General features: G+C 38.6%; 1 protein-coding gene across 12 annotated transcripts in view; it reads right to left on the bottom strand.

Moving 5' to 3' along the window:
* Nucleotides 1-237: 237 nt before the first annotated feature.
* The window catches only part of TBC1D1 (TBC1 domain family member 1), a 110,348-nt gene continuing 89,122 nt past the window's right edge, over nt 238-21,463 (bottom strand). For 11 of the 12 annotated variants that reach the window (XM_027642773.1, XM_027642778.1, XM_027642779.1 and 8 more), the window contains 5 exons: nt 20,545-20,789; nt 19,950-20,109; nt 15,604-15,773; nt 12,680-12,850; nt 10,095-11,432 (listed from right to left, as the gene is read on the bottom strand). In XM_027642773.1, coding sequence (XP_027498574.1) covers nt 11,232-11,432; nt 12,680-12,850; nt 15,604-15,773; nt 19,950-20,109; nt 20,545-20,789 — 947 coding nt within the window. In that variant the 3' untranslated portion in view covers nt 10,095-11,231. Of the gene's footprint in view, nt 250-10,094; nt 11,433-12,679; nt 12,851-15,603; nt 15,774-19,949; nt 20,110-20,544; nt 20,790-21,463 lie in introns of those variants that run through there. The other variant, XR_003527572.1, reaches the window with a different exon arrangement.

Below are 21,463 nucleotides of genomic sequence, written 5' to 3'. Positions count from 1 at the left end.
AAAGAGTCTTTGAGTCATACTGTAGATCAGTAATATTAAAACCACGGTAAATGCAGGAAATCAATAAAAGAATACTCACTCTGACAAAGCAGCTAAATCTCTATCTGGAAAAGACAACAAAATGCAATTACTCTCTCTCTATGAGTTATGTAAAATTAGAGCCTGAATTTAATCAATACAAACCAAACCCAAAGTCTTATCTTTCAGGATGGTGTAAATGGAAATCCTGAGGCAGACTCAGACGTGTGGCTTTTTCTGGAAACTTCATTAGGCCTCACCAGCTGTCTTTCCTGTGTCTATCCCCTTGCATGCAGGAGGTTTAATCTCTCTGGTGTCAAACACTGTGCAGCACTTTCACATGTGCAGGACAGAAGGTGACAATCAGTCAGCCAGCAGCAGTGGACAGGACTGCTGGTTACAGGGTTTTGTTTTCTGCACCTCCACCCTCCCCTTTCTATACTTTCTCTCTGATGCTCGATTTGTCAGGTTCCTCTACCATATTCCACTTGTTGTTTCCCCTGCACAGCCTTTGGTACAGCATTCGCTGGGGTCTCCACAGTGAAGCAGAGCACTAGGAATGTGCAGGACACATAGTCTGTCTGGTCTCATCTGTGTTGTCCTGACCTACCATGCTTTTTTCCTGATTGCCACATTTACTTCAGCATTGTAGCTTAAACTAGTTTGCAGTTCTGGACTTGGCTAGCTTGTCAATCCCCTGTGGCCTACACCCCTCTGATTTAGGCAAAAGTTAATTGTTAGGAAAACACATCATCCTCTGGGGATATTAACTTTATACAGTGCTCAAATGTCCAAGTAGAAAGTTTGATAGAAAAATCAAGGCCAGTCAGTGCTTTTAAACTTACCCATGATGAGGGCCACGTTTTCACTTGCAAAAGGTGTCTTCCTAGAGCAACATGCACATGTGAGAAAAGCCATACTGAGAACTTGGTTCAGCTCCTCTACTCTCCTGGTTGTTCTGTACAACTGCTGGTATCACTTAGAAAGACTACATCTCGTGGAAGTTGATGTCTGGAGGAGATGGAAGTGTTCTGCGCAGCACAGTACACAGCAGTTGCACAATACTGGATAACAGTGTCAGAGCACCTCCTTTGCTTGGGATCACAGTAGCTGCTTTGCTTTGGAGATTACCAGCTCGGGTCTTAAACTCCAAGGGTAATAAACACGTTAAAAAATAACCCAGCAACAACAAAGGAGCCCCTCCCTCAGAGGCATTTTGTTATCTGAGGTAGGATCCATCCTGTTCTAGTTGGAATAGATGATTAAATTCTGCCTTGGGGATAAATTTGGATCCTTTAATATGAGCCATTAAAAGGAAAGTAAAATGAGACAACAAAATACGTGCCAAAAGTTTTCTGAGTTTTCTTTTTTAAAATCAAATTTCTTCCCTTCCTGATAAGTTGCAGCAGGGTAGTACTTCAAAATGTTGATGTTTCTTCTCTTATACAGACAGAACATGCTAGATCTGAGAGACAGAAAGTCCTTGAAATTTGTAATTAGAAGATTGTTACCATCTGCCTGGGGTAAGCCTATATGATAATCAGCCTGATTTTTGTGATGAGTCTGTGTATGACAGCAGTTTACTTTTTAAATCTCCTCCAGTAACACCAATGGCTACATAGCCAGGTGAATTGTCTGAAGTTTTACAATCCTTTTCAAACGATGGTTGAAGAGAACAGGAAAAAGTTCTTTCGTTACAGGCAGAAAATAGGAAAAATGGCCAAATGAATTAAGGCAAGGGAATGAGCTTGGCCTTTTCTTTGTGGAATATGCAGTACATCTTTTCAGAATTCCATCTAACCTCCAGTGAGACTCATAACTGCTTTTTTTATTTCCAAATTAGGCCAATTTGGTATTCAGGAAGAATGTAAGTATCTGAATGTCCAGGGGCTTGGTAAATGAGCAGAGTTGACAACTTCAGAGTTGCTTGCTTTTAAATGTTGTTCCTACCTTTAAAAAATTCAACCACAATCCAGTCTCAGTCCAGTGCCTTGCCCACCTATGTAGCAGTGGGGACTGGAAAGAGGGGAAGCTGAGTGGTCATGATGTACATAATTCCAGACAGGAAATTTCCGTGAATTTTGCAGACTTCCATAGGGGGAAAAGAAATGCAGTTATAGAAGTTTTTCTCCACAGGTGGTCTTTTAGAAGATACAAGCTTAGGAAGGATTCTGACTGGTCTTGAATCCTATAATGGTATGCTGTCCTAAGAAAATCAAATGTTTTAATGCAGTGGAAGTTACACAGTCGGAAACGAATAATCTATGCTACAGAATAAACATCTGGATGATAGAAAATGACTGAAAAGGCTTCAGGAGCTGTGGCCATTGCCAACAAATTTAACATGAGTTCCCAGGGTGGGCTGAAACAAGATCTAATATCATCTACAAACATGCAACCAGGAGCATGGAGAAGACCACCAATGTACCATGATGTACAGTTTCTGTGCCTGTCTTCCAACAATTACGGAAAAATGGAAAGTGGTACAGAAGCCTACAACATGTATAGTCAGGGGCTGGACAAATGCTTCACGCCGCCTGCATACTCATTGCACTTAAATGAAGAGAAGTGTTGAAGTTGACCTGAAAACACTCAAAGGTATATCAGCATGCAGTAGTGTAGGTTGACGAGTGAGCTCTTTCTGCACTCCAAGCTTGCTGGAGTTTGGAGGCTAACTCCAAACTGGGAATCACACAACTGCTCGAGTTTGGGACTGCACTGAGCCCAAACTAATAAACTTGGCTAAGAAGCAGAGGGATAAGGTGTGCATTCTGGGTAAAATGAACTACCTCATTTGGATGGTTCAGTATATCTCAGATCACAGACAGCTTGTTTTAAATCTGCCTTTAGGGAATTGTGGATACACGCCTCAAAAAATAGCCAAAGATCAGGAACTGAAGGGAGGACCTGAATTTGAAACCATGCATTGGGAATGGTACATAGCCCAACACATATCCTTCAGTCAACGACTGAAAAAGCAACATCCTGACATAAAAGCTTGCAGACTGCCTATGCCCTTGGTTCCCTTAGTACAGCTGAGAGGGCTGGCAGTACCAACAACTTCTGGCCAGAAACCATAGTTTGTAATTTGTGGGAGAAAACATAAAATCATTTAAGAATTCTATTCCCATGGTTGATCTGCCTGAACAACAAAAACCCAGAAATCTGTTGACTCTCTCGGGTCTTCAGAGTTTCATTCCTGTTTGACCTCTACTAGATAACACTGTCGTGGAAAGTGGAAGAGTCATCATCTCTTGACACCTGCTAGTTTTCCAGAAGATACGCTTCACCAAAATTCACAGGACTGGAGTCAGAACAGAGCAGGTCACTCTTGTGGACCTCACATCTGAAGAAAGTACCTTAGTCCCCAGTGATGTCAGTTTTTCCTCTTGTCTGGTTGGCTCATCAGGACATAGCGGTTAAGTAACAGACAACAGAGGTTGCAGATGTTTTGGCTTGTGTCTGTGTTGTGTGCATGTCCTATCTTTATATTGCAAGATAGAGTAGCTGGTGGGAGGGGAATACAGAGGAGGCTTTCAAGGGAAACTATACTGTAACCTTCTCTCTGAGAGAATTTTTAGTCACTACAGGGACTAAAAATTTCTGAAATTTGCAGGCCAGAGCAGTGAGCTGTTGCATGTTTTTCACTGGGATCTCTCTGGAGGTCACATAAAAGGTTTGCGTAAATCCCTGCTGTCAGCTCTTTGCTTCTGAAACTCTCATTTCCTCCTTCTCTTACATACACTCATGTTCCTTTAATCATAGAACTTCCTGCTTCTTTTTTAAGCAAAAGCTGACAATGGAAGTTTTTATCTTTTGTTGAGGCATGAAGTTTTTAAAAAGGAGAAACAAGAATTTACTGTACTTGCGACACACACTCAGCAAATAATAATTAACACAGCTCCCCTCAAATGTCCAAATATATAGTCCTTCATTTGTCCACAATTTTAAGCAACTGTTGCCTTAATCTGTACCTATTTAGTAATGTCTTGTAAACATCTGCCCCAGTTAAAATGGTACTCCTTTCTGGAATTGAGATGCTGGAACAAATTATGAGACAATATTAAATGTTGCCTTTGTTGGTTTGTTTGTTTTAAACAAATGTTAATAATTTCGGATGCCTAAAGATGTTCTGAGGATAGAAGAAGTTCTTTATGCGTGCCTGATTTAGGCTAACACTGACTTATTCTTCCTAACCCATATGGAACTTGCAGCTACCAGAGCATGGATAATGGTTTGCTATGGCACCTTTCACACCAACCAGCATCTAAACTAGCCTGCAGCAACATTAAAGTCAGTAGTTATATATGACTCCATCACACTATCCCATTAAATCCTGCAGGAGCCAAGTGAGCCACCTGCAGTTTCTGCAGCTATAATTTCTGTACAAGCAAAGTAAACCACCTACATATGTTCTGTCTTGCCATCCTTTTTCTTGTTTTCCTGCAACTTCAGTGCATTCTACTCTGTTGATGTGGTTTAGCAGTTTAACGCCAAATAATGAAGTTAAGGTCACAAACTTGACAGTCAAACAATAAAATCCAGATTTTGTGAGCAGATAACTTTCTCTTGTTAAAGGTAAGATAAGGTGACAGGTATTACCAAAAAATGTTCCCAGCAGGGGCTTTATGATAATAGACCAGCATCAAGGACTGCCTTCATCAGTTCCAGCCAGGTTACATATTGCAAGTATCTGTGACTGGAAGCAGCTATTTAAATTGTTATTTGATTGAGATTTTTAGGTACTATTGGAACATCAGCAAGACGAAGATGCCAGTGCATCCCAGAGATATGCCAGAAGCTCTTGGGGGATATTTTTGTATTAAAAAGTCTTGATTTATTTTCCATCCTAGCAGGAAGCAACCTTTTCTGACCAGATAACTATGTTATGTAATCAGGTCTTACTTGACTATCTCCACTGTTTGAAAAAACCAGCATATTTTCTTCATCAGAAAAACCTTGCTTGCACTAAACCCTGCCTTTATGAACTCCATCATGAACCGCAAAAAACCCTGAAGGTTTTCTGAGGCTTATCCAGATTATTTCACTATGCTCAGATTTGTATTGCCTCTCAGTTTGATGGATGTTTGCACTCACAGCTCTTAAAGGTATGTCAGACATCCTACTGCAGGTCTTGAAAATGTCATGGCTTTATCCTATCTGGCTCTACATATTATCCTCTTAACAGTCCATCTCTTTCCATTTTTAATAAGCATCTTGGTTTTTCCTTCTCTCAAAATGAGCATAATGTCTATTAACAACTTGCTTGACAAGTTTACTGTATAGAATGCACTTCAAAGAATCTAGAATTATTCCTTACTTACATACTAATTATATTGCTATTTGGCCAATTGCAAGGTTCACTGTTCCTCTGTATCTGTCTGTTACCTCAGTTTCTAACCACTGAAACCACTATTTGAGATTTCTAACCAAAAAATACTAGACACAATTGGTGTTATCAGGCCATTAAATACTAAACAGCGACCATATTTCAGGTTTTGTTTGTTTTGCAATGAGATTTTTTTGTGATATGCCCTAAGAGAAAACTGCAAGTAATGAGCTGGGAAGATGCACATGTAACACTAATCCCATCAAGAATCTATTGCTTCATGAGCTCAAATTCTCAGTCAGTGGCTGACTCTTCAAGCTACTCAGCTCATCTTAACTAGCACATGAAAGAAATGCTCTTTAAGTCAACTGTTGCTTTGGCAATTCCAAATTTTTGACATTGCAAGATATTTCACTATCTACAGACCCCACAACATCCAAAGCATCAGATGTTGGAAACATGGAAAAAAGACTGTATACAAGAGGAAAAAGGACTATATACAGTAGTGTTATTCGTATTCGCTCATCTTGTAACAGCTTATAAAAAAAATGTGAGAAAACAGAACTTGAAACTTCTTAGTTAAAGAGTCAACCTTTGGCCACCCCAGTCCCCCCCCCCCCCCCCTACTTCAAGAGAAGTAGGAGGAACCAAATTGTAGCAAGAAGACTTTTTTTTCCTGTGGACCATCTTGATTTGACTGACTTGCAAATAATGGAAACTCACTGTCTCATTAGTAACAGAGGAACAGACAGATACAAAAGGTAATTATCATATTCTGCTTTTAGCTACAAAGTGAAAATGTATTTCTATCTCCTTTGTAGACAAGCAGTCTAGTGTGAAATGTTAACAAAAGGAAAAGTATTATGGAAGAGTGCTAGACAGCGACAGAAAGAAGTAGGCACCTGGTTGAGCCTAGGACCAATGTCTGTTGTCAGAACATCTTTGTCAGTCATTTTATTCCTAATCAAAAGAGAAATGTCATGAAATTTTCCTAAAATCTCTTTGGTTCTGAAATGGTACATAAGAAAAGTCAGGGACAGGGAGCTAGTACAAGCTTCTCTAGAAGCCCTATTTGAATCATCTCTGTTCTCTCTCCAAGAGGAGTTTCATCATCTTTCAGCATCTACAGCCCCAACGCCTTTCTAAGACCATGGAAATATATGATACAATTAGACAGAAGGAAAAATCCATTTATACTAAAGTCTTTTACATAATAAAGCACTTAGTGAATTGCTTTAGGTTATGCTGAAAAGGCCTACTTTGAGGCACTGAATTCTTGCAGCCTCAGCTTTGTCTAGATGAAAGGAACATTTGCTGGCAACTGAGCAAATGAGTACCCAGTGATCCACCCTAATTTAGGTTATGTAAAACTTAGTGGGTGCAAGCCACACATGTCTTCCAAAGGCAATGCCTGGGTTGCGCTCCTGATGGTTGGCCTGGCTGCCAGAGTTCTTCTCCCTCCCACATACCTGTTTCTGTAAAGCTCCGTTAAAGAAAAATTACTTCACACCATATAAATACTGTGCAACGATCTAAGGTGCCTCAAGCAATCATGGCAATAATCCAGCTGTAGTCAAAATGTATTCTTTTAATTTCAGGCACTTTTTTGGTGTCATCAACACCAAAATTTTGTCTGCAAATATGGTGCACTGTTTGAAGTGGAAAAAACATGAACACAGTATTTTGAAATAGATGAGAGACTAGTTAAGGGCTGTGCTCCACAGAGCGACTCTAAGCAGGTGCTAAGAGAACCAGTTGCTTGTTCAGGGAAAAGCAGTGGCATGCAGAGACACCTAAACAAGCTCTGACCAGCCCAGCACCACAATCAGCAGCAGTGTAGAAACGTAACCTGAGCTGTGCTATGGGGCTGGGTGTCGGGGAGCAGCAAGGGCAAGCATTGCTCTGAAAGAGGACAGTGAGCCAGGAGCTGAGGGTGACAGGCAGGCAGGCAGGCAAGGGGCCAACTTACTGACAGGGGCCATGTCCCACAATACCCAAAAAAGACAGGCAAAGCAGGTTAACAGTTCAGGTCACCAACCAAGACTGAGCTCAAGCCAGAAACCATGGTCAGGATCGACAAGGATACATGGCCAGATGCAAGTGTGGTTGCAACATGGCTCAGGCCAGGACCAAGCACAACAGATTCAGGTTAAATGCATCTCTGAAAAGATGGTGGCAGCTTGAGAAGCACCTGGTTTCTTCAAGCTTTTTAGTGAGTGGCTGCAAGGCCAGCAGACATGGAGGCCCAAAGCTACTGGAGGTCTGAAGTGCCTCAAAACTAGTTGTCTGCATTATCTAATTAAGCAGCCAATTCTCCAGGAGAGAGGGAATTAAGCAGCCAAATCTCCAGGAGAGAGGGGAATGCATTTAGGGCACTGACACTATCCCACTTGACTTGGCTAAGAAGCAGTATACTCGGCCCTGTTGACATACCAAGCTGTTTTATTACAGTGGAGTTGCAGCACCTACTGTGGTCAACCTGAAGTAAAAAAAATTGGATTCAGCTCCTTGCTCTGCTGAATGGTGGACTATGATCCCAAGAGAGAAAAAGCACCAGCTATGTTGTCTTCTCTGCTATGCATAGATTACTGTCCTTCATTCAGAGTCCTACTAGCTGCAGTTTTGTAACTTAGCCCTAAGTGATAACAACTCTTATCAGATTATTATGTTTGAAAAAAAATCAAATTGGTTGACTGGTGATGCTATACTGCAGTCTCTGCTCCCCAGTGCAGGCAGTGTTTCTACTCCAGCATGTCAGGCAAGAAGTCGTGGGTACAAGGTACCTGCAGAGGAGGTACCTGGTAAGGACACAACATGTTTTAGTAGGACTGAGAACATTTGAGTTGGGAGGAAGGAATAGCTGTCAGTAAAGGACAAGGTTCCAGTGGCTGCATTTCCCATTTCATATTGTTTCAGCAGAGCATTGTCTGACATACTAAGTACATGTTACAGGCCTTCTGGAGCAATCTATCAGGCAACCAGTAAGACAGCTTGACATGACTTAGAAGATCAGGACTTCAGCAACCAGTGAAAACTGAAATATTTGATGCAAGTCATTACACATCTTTGTGACTCAATTTTCACTCTAAACAAGGGAATTTGTGGCTTTATGAAAGTGCTTTGACCTTCCCACGATAGGCACTGTATCATCCTTCTCAGATTCTGTATTAAGCAACTATCTCTGGAAACAGACAACAGGGCAAAAGGGAGTTCCAGGTAACCTATCACAAACTACCACTTGCACTAACTAGTTTGAAGGAAATCAAAGCAGAAGCAGGTGACCACAGCACACCACATCAGGTCCTCCAGCTACGCAATGCTGTTCATCACTGCTATGGTTTCAGAGGAGCTGCCTTTTTCTTGTTACACATGCCAACATTAGTTTTTTCCACATTTCAGGCTAACCTTTCTCTAGACTGCTTGCACCCAGGTCATTCACTACCACGCTCACACTGCACCCCTTGCTGCCTTTGCCATGCACCTTTGGAAGCCTAGGTTGCACATACCAGTGAACTCCTTCCTTCTTCCTTCTCTGTTTTTTCTTTTCTTCAAAAACTAACCATCACTGCTGGGGATTTTTATCTGGAGAAATGATATGGAGAAAAAGTTGATTATTTCAATTTTGATCTTCCAGGAGTGGTTCATTTGCAATTTCTGCTGAGGGATCTAGTGTATGGATTTGGAAGCTTTTTTTTTTTAAATATTCTCTGAATCCAAAATTACTGTTCAAAGAGAAGATGGTATGTGATGACAATTCCTGGCACTCAGACAATAGCAGATCTAATTTTACACATTCTTCAGGTGCTTAGCTAATAGTATAGTTGGAGTATCAAGTATCTGGGACTAGCTCTGGGCTCTATTACTTCTTTTTCATACTTCTGGGGGGAAAAGCCCCGAGCTTTTCCAAAGTTGGGAACTGGGTAAGTGATATTACTTTCCTCCAAAATCTAGTCCAAAGCCTTTTATTGAGAACTTGTGGAATACCAGAAAGAAGCGCACTTAGATGAGAACTAGAGTCTCTGTTCTCAGAATGCACAAATGTGGTAAACAGATAACAAACAACTTTACGCTTCTGTGACTATATAGAAGTAACTGTTTCACTGTACCAGGGTGCTGAATTTTCTGTGGGTACAAATGAATTTTCCATCTGTACATATAAAATTAACAACCACTGCAGATGGTTTTCTTTCAGGGAAAGTTTTGTCTTACACAATTCTGAACTGTCACCCCACCAACTGTGCTTTTGTTTTTAAATGTCAAAAAACGTACAAACATAGATGTAGGCATGGATTATTATTTTTTTTATTGCTCTTGTTAAGAAGTCAATGTATGAATTATGACACTATGCTGTAAAAATGCAACATTACTGAGTGCTCTAACAGGATGAGGTCCATTATGACAAGATTTTAAACATGAAGCATGAGCTTCACTATGGATTTCCAAATAATAAAACAAGCTTAAGGGTTAAGTGGATTAATAATAACTGATTGATGTGAAATTTCAATACTGAGTGAATACCACGTGGATTTGCAAGAACCAAACATATAAAAATCATATCCTGGGTCAATCTTCATCATAACAAAACACTGATGCCTAATAAACTGTGCTTGGGGACTGAACAAAACTTGGCACTATTCTTAATTCTGAAGCAAACCTAAACAACTGGGTATTCATAGATATCATTGCACAGTGGTGCTTTAACTGGCTTGCAAACTACTTTCATTGTATTAAGGAAAGTGAGAATTGGTTTTTATATATGTAATCTTACTTGAAAGATGCATTGCAAAAAAGAATGGTGTCCCAATCAGAACTGCAATACCGTTTATAAAACATTTTAAGCATATGTGGCACAGTATGAAGTTCTTGAAATGCCTCCACTTCTTCAGAAAAAGTCTTAAAGAACATTTCTCAGAGGATGGGTGGGCACAGAGTATCAAATAAAGGGAAAATGACAATGAGCATTACTTTCCCAGCAAAAAGATGTCTTACATCACACAGCAGATCAGAAATAAATAAGATGAAACTTGAAAAGTATGAATATAAATCCTCAGATGATGCTACAAGAGTCACAGGCTTCACCAACTCAATGGCAATATATTTTGTTAAGAATAATGCAGTTATTATATACAGTATGTTTATCAGATAATGCCAAACAACAATACACTAAATTAATGGCTGTTAAACAAAAAAATATACTAAACCAACATACTTATAAAAACAGATGGTAACCCCCTAATTATGCATAGTTACATCTGATAAAAATCCAGCTCCCTGGAGTCCAATGGGTTGACACCTTCAAGCATAAGGAAGCAGTTTTCTGAAGCATAAACATAATTAACAGAACCCAGTCAAGATGTAGGGGAATTACACTGTCAAAAATCTCAAGTCCAATCACAAAACTCTCTATAAATGTTTCCACTGCATAGCTGCAATGGGACAGTCATCCACGCAAAGGTTTTACACTGTCATATTTCTTCAAAGGACCTTCTAAAGGATGTGCTATTTAACACACTGGTGATCCAGACAAAACAAAAAAATGTGACAAACCCAGAGCACTTAGGTTCAGAAGCACTTACTGAAGAATCCATAGCCTATTTACAGTGTATTGTGTATGACTGTAAACTATTAAGTTTCTCCTGCTTATTATTTATTATGTGGCATCTTACTCTTCATAGTATTTCTACATACTAAGAAGAAAAGAGTCTTCTCCCCAAGAAAGAAGCTTCTCTGACATGGGAAGCCACCACATCTCTATCTTGCTTTGCTACAGTAAGGCATGTACAATGAAGGTGACAACGTCAAATCCCTGTGGATCATGACAAAAAGACTCTGTTCTTCCCTTTGTTTCTCGCTCAGCTTCTCTGCTCCATTCCAACTGTGCATGTCAGTCAGCATCCATATGTTCTTGTCTAGTAAGTAGAGGATTCCCATCTGTATCACCAATCTTTTTTTGCATCTCTTCCACTGCTTTCAGCAAAGCTGCTCGCTCCTGCTCAAGAGTGAGAATGGCCTGCTTCAGTTTGCCTTCACTGGTCAATAAGACCTCTACTGTAGCTTCAAGGTTTTGGATTTTCCCATTAGCCACCTTTTAAAGTCAAAAGATAGAAGGAGGGGGAGAAAAGACAGAACAGGGGAAAAAAAAGTAAATTCATTAATGACTGAAACCATCCTTAAACTTTTTTTTGAGATACATGAATACATATAAAATACTTAAAAAATTACAAAAAATTGCAAAGTTAAATGCAAGTATGAATGTTATTAAATCCATGCACTTTAGAGTACAACTATGATTTTGTCTATAACAAGAAACTTCCCTGTCTCAACTTGATTGCTTTCGTTAGTTCACAATTAAACTCAGAATATAATGTAAAGTAATGAAATTAGAAAGCCACCAAGTCTGCAAATTTTATACCAAAGAGCTGCAGGTTAAGATAAGCTTCTCTGTGGGTAAGTTGAGAGACATTTTTGGCCGGTCACATTTGTTGCTTTGCAAAGCAAAGACAATTCAGCCTGTTAGCTGCATCCTCTTTTCATCTCGACATTGAGTCCAATGAATTTGGAGGCAAAGAGGAAGGAGGGGGTTTAGAGCAATCTTGAAAAATTCCAAAAATGCTCCTCCAAAAGGCTGCACGTATTGGCATTCTACTTCACGAGGAAACAAAGTGTTAGATCGTTCAAACTCATCATGTGAGATCTGCAGTTGAGATACTTTGACAACATCAAATATCTGTTTGGACGTTTCAGCACTGGACAACAGTTGGTGACAAGAGTACTGCATGGTCTTGGCTTTCAGGGAAGTATTTGCCTTTCTGATGAGCTCACTGCCCTTTATGGTGGGTTAAAAAGTTCAGCCTTTGCGGGCAAAACATTGACAAACCCACATTATCTGGTGATGCATTGCAATTGTAATAAAAAGTATGTCTTTACAGACAATGTATCCGATCTGTAATGTATCTCTAAATTGTGACACTGGAATTAGTTTTCCCATTTTTGGTAGACTACTATCCATGCTGTAAAATAAAGCAGTGACTGAAAATGTAAAAATGAAGTCAAAAAAGCACTTGGCGTCTTTTTAGTTATCTTCTACAGCTATGATTTTAATTTCAAGAGAAGAGATAGTGTAATGAATCAAGTTTTCACTAACTACAAGTATATGCTCTATCCATCCCCCTCTCAGAATTTCTTCTGCATTAAACTTTAAGGGCTAAACTAAATAAAACTTGAAAGTGGCTACCCTTTGAAGTCACTAGACCAAACACTGTGGTGTAGAACAGTCTCTTCTAAAGAGGTTATAAATTAGAATGATAATTAAATATGAAATATAAATCGTACCTGCAATTCTTCCAGAAGATCAAAGTTTTGTTTGCGCAAGCTACTGTTTGCCTTTTCTAATTTATCCAGTCTCTGATTGTCATTTAAAGATGAATCTATAAGCTCATCCTGAAGCACATGATATTCAACTTCATAAGCTTGCAACTGTTTGGCAATATCCATTTCAAACACCTGTTGTATATAAAAATATTATTAGATGCTGTGCAGATCCAAACCATAGCTCTTTCAATGCTTTAAAATCTATGGGTCTAGATCTAGACTTAAATATCTAATGACTGCATACAAATAAAAGGTCTTACTTTTAGGCATTCACATTTCCTGCTCTGGAAATGGCAAGACTCTGGCAGTAGGGTGCAATACATTGGCATTAGATCTACTTAAAAACTTTGCCACTGATTTGTTGCCTGATTTCAGCAAAACTACTTACACGAAAGCTTTCAAGAAGTGTAGACTTTGTAGGATATTCCCCTTTTCAAATTTAATGCATCTCAGGTTGGCATAAACCCTCCTAGACATACTTGAAATTAGTTGTCACTTTCGAAAATGTGTGTCCCAAACCCATGTGCCCACGTAAAAGTGTAAGGCTAAGCAGAATAAAAGCTTTAAATGAAAAACAGTAAAATTTGCTGGCTTTATTTATAATTCTACAGTACCTTTACAGACTGACAGAAAATGAAATAATCTATCCTTACACTAATACACTTAATGGAAACATTATGTAATGTCCATGTAGATTTTTATTATTGTTAACTACGAATCACTGAAATGAATGCTCAGTTTTATACATGAATATTAAGAAAACCTTCTATTTTAAAAGCAGATAAATAAATTGAGGTGCACAGAGTGACCCAAGGGAAAAAACCCCTATTATTGTATTTTCCTTTTTCTAGGTTTTGGCAAGCATTTGCCTTGAAATAATTTATGGCAAATTCATATAACTCCAATGTCCCTGAAGTATTTATCTCCTCTAAAAGCAGTGAAGAAGATGGTAAATTAAAAGTGTGCTAATCACAGAACATAGAAGAAATAAAAGTTGATTTAAAGATGCATCTGAAAAATAGCACAAGAAGAGAAGTTCATGGGTTATTCTTTGTTTTTAAACTTCTTGTACTTTATTCCTTTTATAAATGAGTCAAATGTCAAATCCTATCTAAAATACTTGTTGAAATAACAAGAACAATTTCCTATTTTATTTATTTATCTGCGCTGTCTACAAAACTGTAACTGTTGGTTAAAGAAAACACCAGTTTATGAAATGTTTCAGTCACATGGTACGTGTGCTAAAAAAACCCTATCTCACAGTTGTATAACAGCAGAAACAGAGAGCTTTTAAGTACAGATGTATTTCAGCCTTCTGTAGAATAGATGAATAGCTGTAGAATAAGCTCAAATTTTGAGTTTGATTACACATATGGAACTTTCATTTTCTGTAGATCTGAGCATCTCTGGAGAAGACACTTCATTGAAATTTCAATAAAACAAGCAGTGCAATTCAGCAGGGCAGAATGCTAGTTCCTCTCATGACCTCTGCCACTTCTAGCCTCTGTGCTCCTGAGGAGGGAGGAAAATCCCTGCTGTCATAACCAGAGTATCAAATCTGAAAGGGGGGAAACATCAGGCAAATCAAAAGTTTAACTTGAAAACTAGCTAACTGAAGGCATGTTAAGGCATGTGAACCAAAGACCATGCTACAGAAGGTGTGAGGAGCATGGGGTTTAGTCCAGGAGCTCTGTGTGGACTGCAGGCCTGGTGAAACAGCTGCTGTCTTCAAAGTCAGCCCTCATCAAAGTATGGGAACTGCTCTCCCTTCAACTCACTTCTACCAATGCACTTCAAATTTAGAGCAGTCAGAGCTGCCTAAACAGAACATCTCTCCCCAACTGCTCAAAGCCCAGTTTTCTGCAGGTCACCTAAGCACTGCAACTCTTTCAGCCTGGTTAGTAACATACAACCCCCTGAGGCCACTGGAAATTGCGTTCTTTCCTTCCCCTCGCACAGGCTTTCTACTTCTCCCCTCCTTCTTTTCACAGTAAGGACAAGGACCAATTTTTCTGATCCTAATGTGAGCATGTGTACACTGGAAGCTTTTCTGCCCAGGCTCAGAAGGAGTCCCTCACAAGCCTGTGGCAATGTACTGTGCTGCTGCCCGCTTTCTTTGTAAAGCTACAGGCTTTGATCTCCTGCAGCCCTCAGTGAGTTGTGGGCATCTGCAGTTCTGCACTGTACAGCCCCTCTGGTCTGGACCACAGAAGGCCTTCAGAAAAACAGACTAATGCCCATCTTCTATTTGCCTGCTGCAGTTTAGATGTCAAGTGTGACAACACTTAAGGTTTTTAAACAAGTAAGCCTTAACTGCAATAATTTGTGATTTTTTCAAAATCCACAGTTATTGTTTGGAGTATCCTGCTAGCTTAGCAATATTGCATCATTCTCCTTGTCTGCTGTTAAAAAAAAAGTATCAAGGATTCCCAGTTTTTGCTGTCTAGAGTCACTGCTCATTGCAAGAGCCTGCACTGCCCCCTGTGCTCCTGGTAGAATGACGTTTTTACATACTGAAGCAGCACCATAAAAGCCAGTATAGACAAAGTCAATGGAGGGAGACTTCTAATTTCATTAAGTAAGGTCAACACTTAAGAGGCTCTTGTAAGTCAGTTTTTGCTTCCGAAATGAGACTTGGAAGGCAAGATTCTTTGGTGAAAAAAAATTAAATGAATTTTCATTAAAGACTTCATAAAGTGACCATAACCAACATGTAGATATATGAATAGTAAGCTACTATACAAGTCATCTGCTACCAAAAGTTTTCAACATCTTTGAACTACAATAACAGAATTCTCAGCTAGAATTAGCACAGTGTTGGAGTTTTCTGTCAAGGAAAAGAGCATTCCTTTGCATACCTCTCATACGTTCAAACTATTTCATACCTGACTAATGGTCTTTTCCATCTGTACCAAACCCAAGTTGGGGAGAGTGCTTTTAATAAAATCAACAATAGTTTCTAGGTTCTCATGCTGCAGAATCAAGGGCTTGTGACTTCCCAAAAGACTTAGAGCCACTTTAAATATAGCCTCTGATCCCTGAAGAAAGAGCATATCTGCAAAAAAAAAAAAAAAAAAAAATTCTATCAAGCAATCACATCTTTTGACAAGAATATTAAACCAATAAAATATCCAAAGACAACTACTTCTCATAGGAGCAACCTAGAGGTTAGATTTACTGTGCCAGACACATGCTTTTGGCTATGGTTTTAGAAGTTTTATAGGATCAAGATTATTACTCTGAATAGCACACTTGACTATCACAATCATTCACTAATTTGTTCACTTAGTTTTCACAAAAAAAAAAAATCCAGTTCAAATTTAAGCTAAGTACACAATAAACCAGGTAGTCGAGTTTGTCAGTGTTGCTACTTTCTGTGCACGTAATAGTTTAGTCGGCTTTTTTGATGTTCATGAGAATACAAATTTGAATAGAAAACTAATCCCAATGCCCTTTAAAAACCCTAATACAACAGGTAAAACCTAAACCTGAAGACACAACTGAAGATCTGAAATTCTGTTCTTTTCTCATCTGATGGAGAGAGCCGCAAAACCTCAGCTAATACAACACTGAGCACATGAGGCTAAATGCACACTTTCCAGCAGCATCAGGTTTCATATGCATGTGTTTATTTTCAGTATGTGTCTCAACCACCTCTGTTAGTATTCTAATGATATATTAATAAGTACCCTGAAATCTTAGTAATACAGCTCAAGTATAAATATTGCAGGTGGTCCTGCAATGACAGCACCTGGCATACATTCAAGCACACTGAAACCACCTTTCAATGTAACACCCTTTCTTTCCTTGTCCTTTACAAAAATGCCTATGTATTTATAAAGAAATAGACTGCAATGAAAGCATCAGACAAGAAAGCCATCTTCACAAAAACAATCTGTATAAACAGCATTGCTCTGCATTTGACTTTCCTGCTACTGTAACTCAGAAGCATCTAACATATGAAACACTACTGATGGACGTGAAAAAGGAAGAGAAGATACTCTGGGTTTTTATCATATTTCCTAAATGTGTACTTATTTTGAAAGGGCTTCTCTTTTTTTCTTTCCCTGCTTTGTATTTGAAGCTGTGAATGAAGCCACAATCACAAACAAAGTAGCACAATGGTACCAAAAAAGAGTGCGTTATTAAAAAAAAAAAAAAGGAATAAAGAAAGAGAAAAAAACCACCACAAAGTAAGGTAAACAACTACTAGCAAAACTACAGGTATCTCTAATGTAGTGAAGAACCTATGAAAACATTGGCTAACTGCCTTTCTTAGTAAATGCAAACTCTTTCCAAATTTGTATCACAATGAAATTCCCGCCTTGCACTCTTTTGCTTGTAATGTTGAAGCCATAACTCATTTCACTCTCTTTCTCTCCAAGAAAGAAAAGCACAAGTAATAACTAACCATAAATCTTGCACTTTGCCGCTGTTTGTCCTAAAAGTAGTGTAACATTTTTCAACTCTATGCTGACTTGAATGCGAACTCCAAAGGCGGGAATGACTAAAAAGTGGTAACAGAGCAGGCATCTGCTTCAATTCTCAATTGAAACTCAAAACTATGGGGAAAATGGTTCAGAGGGAAAGCTGTATATCAGGACAGGGAAAGCTGAAGAGCAGCTAGGAAACACAAAATGAAAAAAAGGAGATCTGAAAATAATGTGTATTTATGATTCAGCACCTGCCCCATAATGATATGCAGATTAACTCAAGGTGACCTAGAAGTTGTTAATTAATGTCTGTATGAGCTGGGCTGGTAATATACGTCTGAAATCCCTCTCTCATTTAAAACAGAAAGTACTTAACAAAGACCTGTTTGTTATCCACTCCCCCCACTTCCTGTTAAGTGGGCTTCCTGCCAACAACAATACAGTGAAGGTACCCAAATTAATGTCAGCATGACTGGCAGCCTATGGGATTAAAAAAAGTTAAGTTTTATATACAAACTTGAAATAAAATAAACACTATTCTATCAAGTCTCCTTTATTAATAAATAAGCAGGGGTACTAAAGAACACATATTTCTTAACATTGTATTTTTATCAGATCCTGCTCAGGAGAAATGTCTAAAGTTTGGACAGATAATTAAAATTAAAAGGAGTTTTGCTATTTGACTCATGAAACTGTCTAACGCATGTCTTTTACGTATTGCCTTTACGATTCCTGCAAAAAGCACATTCTGTGGAAATCTAAAGGAAGTGGTCTGTAACAACTGTGTTATTAAATAGCAGTGGGCTAGCTTCAGATACCAAGGGTTCAGAGATACCATGCTAGAAAGTGGCAGTGCAATCTCAGAGTCTTAGTAACTGATAAATCAATTACTTCAGCATCAACGTTCTTACATCCCAAGGGTCTAAAAAGTGAGCAATGAAAATGTATGTATATTTCTGCAAAAGTGTACAAACACATAGGTCAGAAATGACTGGATCCTAACTTGCCGTACTGCTAGTGACAGTCACTAGCAAAGTGACAGCTTTAGTCTTTTTTAGGTTTAAAGTTATGTTTCAGAGTCTTTAGTATAGGTGAAGATGAGATTTTATTTTCTAATGTAAGAAAGTATCCAATATTCTCAACCTATATAGCTCCAGTAATCACTGTTTTAAGGAAATTACTAAACACTTTGAAACATTAAAAACTGCAAATGTTGGTCATGCTGAAATTTCTCTCTAAAAAAACATCTGAGGCTTTTAAGAGGCAACAGTTTCTGTCACACATGATTTGCTCTCCTTGATCTAAAATCAGATGTGTGAAGATCATGTATCTATGCCTTCTATTCTAATGCAAACTCTTTGTTTTCTAAAGCCCTACAATCCTCCAATGATGGGTAAAGCACTAATCTGTGTATTAAGGCAGAAATCCAAATATATTAGATATACAAGGTACTTTTATAACCTCACTGCAGTCAATTGTCCAATTCAAAGACTCTTCTTACCATGTACAATACTATGAATGATTAAGAATAATTGAGAGATAAACTGATTATAAACGCAGTGTATAACACTCACAGCACTTTGTTTAATTCCTACAGATTATTAGTGTCAGCTAGATACTTGTTGATGTACATTAGCCTACTTTGAACTCTTCCAGGAAAAAGAAACCCCACTGTTTTCCCTGGAGTTCAGATGCTAATCATAGGACATATAGTTCTGCTTGGATATATACATCATCCTTTTCACTGTGATTTTTTCTAGCACTACTTTTAGCATGCTCTTAAACAGAAACAAGACAGGATTCTTGTTGGTTCTTCTTGGGCTCTATATTAATTATTTGTGGTAGATAAGACTATGCTTTTTTAAGTCAGGAAAGTATCAATATTAATACCTTAATAAATAATTTCTTCATTGCATCTCTAAAATGAGGCTGACTAAGGAAAATGAAAACAACTTCTCATCAGACAAGAGGAATTGGAGAGAAAGCTCTACTCTACCCTGCTCATCATGGACAATCCAGTACCACATAATGAAGTTGAAAACCAAACAACTGAAAAGGAAATAAAGCATCTTCTCAAACACCAAACAATCTATGAAATATACACCCATAAGGTAGCATCAAGGTAAATTCTTAATTGGAATTTAATTTAAAAAGACAACTTCTGTTGATTTTAAAAATAGGTAACAGAAGTGACTTTAGAGTCTAAACCCCATACGCTTCTAAATATTTTTGGAAAGTGAGATAATCAGACTAAAATTGTAAGGACAAGAAATACTACTTTACAAGTCTCAAGTTTCTGCAGAGTAAACCCATTAAAACTGTAAGGGATTTCTCTATGTGTGTTTTAAAACATAACCCTAAAAAAATTTCTGACTCTGTTGAACACAATGATAATGGAGTAAATGGATATATTTCTCAGATGATGGCTTTGTCACATCTCCCTTTAGCTTGAAAGTAACTAATGGTTGGTGTTGAAGTGCCATTGTCATAACAAAACTCCTGCCTTCACGGCATCAAATTTTCCGTCCTCTCTACAAGTGGTTACAGGGTGGGAAAAGTTAACAATGAGGATGTAAAAACAAGACAGGCACTGTTCTTTGCTTTCTTTCTCTCTCTTCCAGTTTACTGAAATACTGTACGCTCCATAGGATGACCTCTGTTGTCTTTCTTCTGTTCACAGTAAGCAAAATGTGTCTCCTGGGTGTCTGAAAGAGGTTGGATAATAATGCTATTCCTAATAACAAGATTCCAAATATAAGACTTCAAAAAGAACAGACAGAAGTTTTATGAAGAATTACCAAACACTCTGGATACAAATCCAAGGGGAAACTGGGAGGCAAACATGGTGAGGAACCATGGAGCAGCATAGAGGCTGGGGCCGATCTCATGTTCTTCTAGGTGGCTATAGAGGTCTCGATGGTAGTCATGAAGAAGTCGAGACAGTTGGTACATCTGGATCTGCATGGAATAAGAACAAAGAGACTAAAGTGTTTTAACACTCATAGCAGCAAAGTCCATGTTTCATACTTATTAAAAACAGAGAAAGATATTTGACAATTGATGTTTGGACAGAATTGTGTGAAGACAAGAAATACTCAGAAGCTACCTAAAAGACAGAGGATGGGTCACCTGTGAGTCAGGCTCATTTGCAGGGTCATTTGAAGCTCATACAACACAACAGAATTCTTCCTATTTATGGTTTCCATAGTTTCCCATGAAATCTTTTGATCTGAAACTAGTGCATTTAAGATGATATATTCTTTTCCCAGATTATCCTTCCCTATTTTTGAGAAGTCAATTTAAGTTCGAGTTCAGGTTTTGACAATGCTATCTATATTGCATTATTATGATCTAACATTAGCATCCTCTACTCAAAAAAACCTGAATTCATACCTGTAAAATTGTCATGTCAGGACGATATTGTTTTCTCAGGCCCATGTCAAACATGAGAAACTTTAGCATTTTAAAAGCATCTTCTTCACTCATATGAAGCAGTAGAACTCCTGCTACAAAACTAAGACCTTGGCAATATCCTACTTCCTGGTCCAGAAGCGAATAGGCCTTCAAAATATTGTAGAGTGACAGCTGCCCAGCTCCCAGCTGTGCTGAGAAGTACGGATGAGTTGGAAATGTGCGCCCTGTGAAAATAGCCGAAGTTAGTGATTTAAACTAAAAAATAAACAACAAACCCCCCAAAACCCTGCCACGTTATCAAATTAAACGGTCCGTCAAAAATATAGATTCTTTAGAAAAGCAGATTCTGAGCCAACCCCCAGGAAAGCTGTAAAAAAGTTAACAATATGAAAAAATTTACTCTCATACTCTACCTATGTTTTGTTACAGTCATTGCAAAATTAATTTTGAAATTGTCAGGGGGATGGTGACAATCTGTTTTTTGGAACAGCTGAATACCTGGTTCTTAAGACTGGCCCTGATCAGTTTGTTAAAGGGCTTATAGGGCCTGGTTGCCAGTAATAGTGGGAGACTTGATTCAGTGGCTTGATGAGTCACCTAGTTCTATTTTCTTGATTAAAAAGTGTTAGCTTTTAAACAACTTTTAGAATCCAGACACAGACTTAGAACATCTGAGCTACCTCTGGGGACAGAGCGGACACCTGGACAATGGGGTAGAGTGCACCCTCAGCAAGTTTGTAGATCACACAAAACTGGGAGAAGTGACAGATACACTGCTGCCATTCAGAGAGTAGCAGGCTGGAGAAATGAGCTGACAGGAACTTTAGAAAGTTCAACAAAGGTAAGTGCAAAAATCCTGCCCCTGGGGAGGAACAACGCCATGCACTGGTATTTGCTG

The sequence above is a fragment of the Corapipo altera genome, unplaced genomic scaffold (genome assembly GCF_003945725.1).
Source record: "Corapipo altera isolate COAL_440 unplaced genomic scaffold, ASM394572v1 22, whole genome shotgun sequence".
Taxonomy (NCBI): Eukaryota; Metazoa; Chordata; class Aves; order Passeriformes; family Pipridae; genus Corapipo; species Corapipo altera.
Note: the sequence above shows the minus strand (reverse complement) of the source record. Positions and strands in the feature narration are given on the sequence as shown.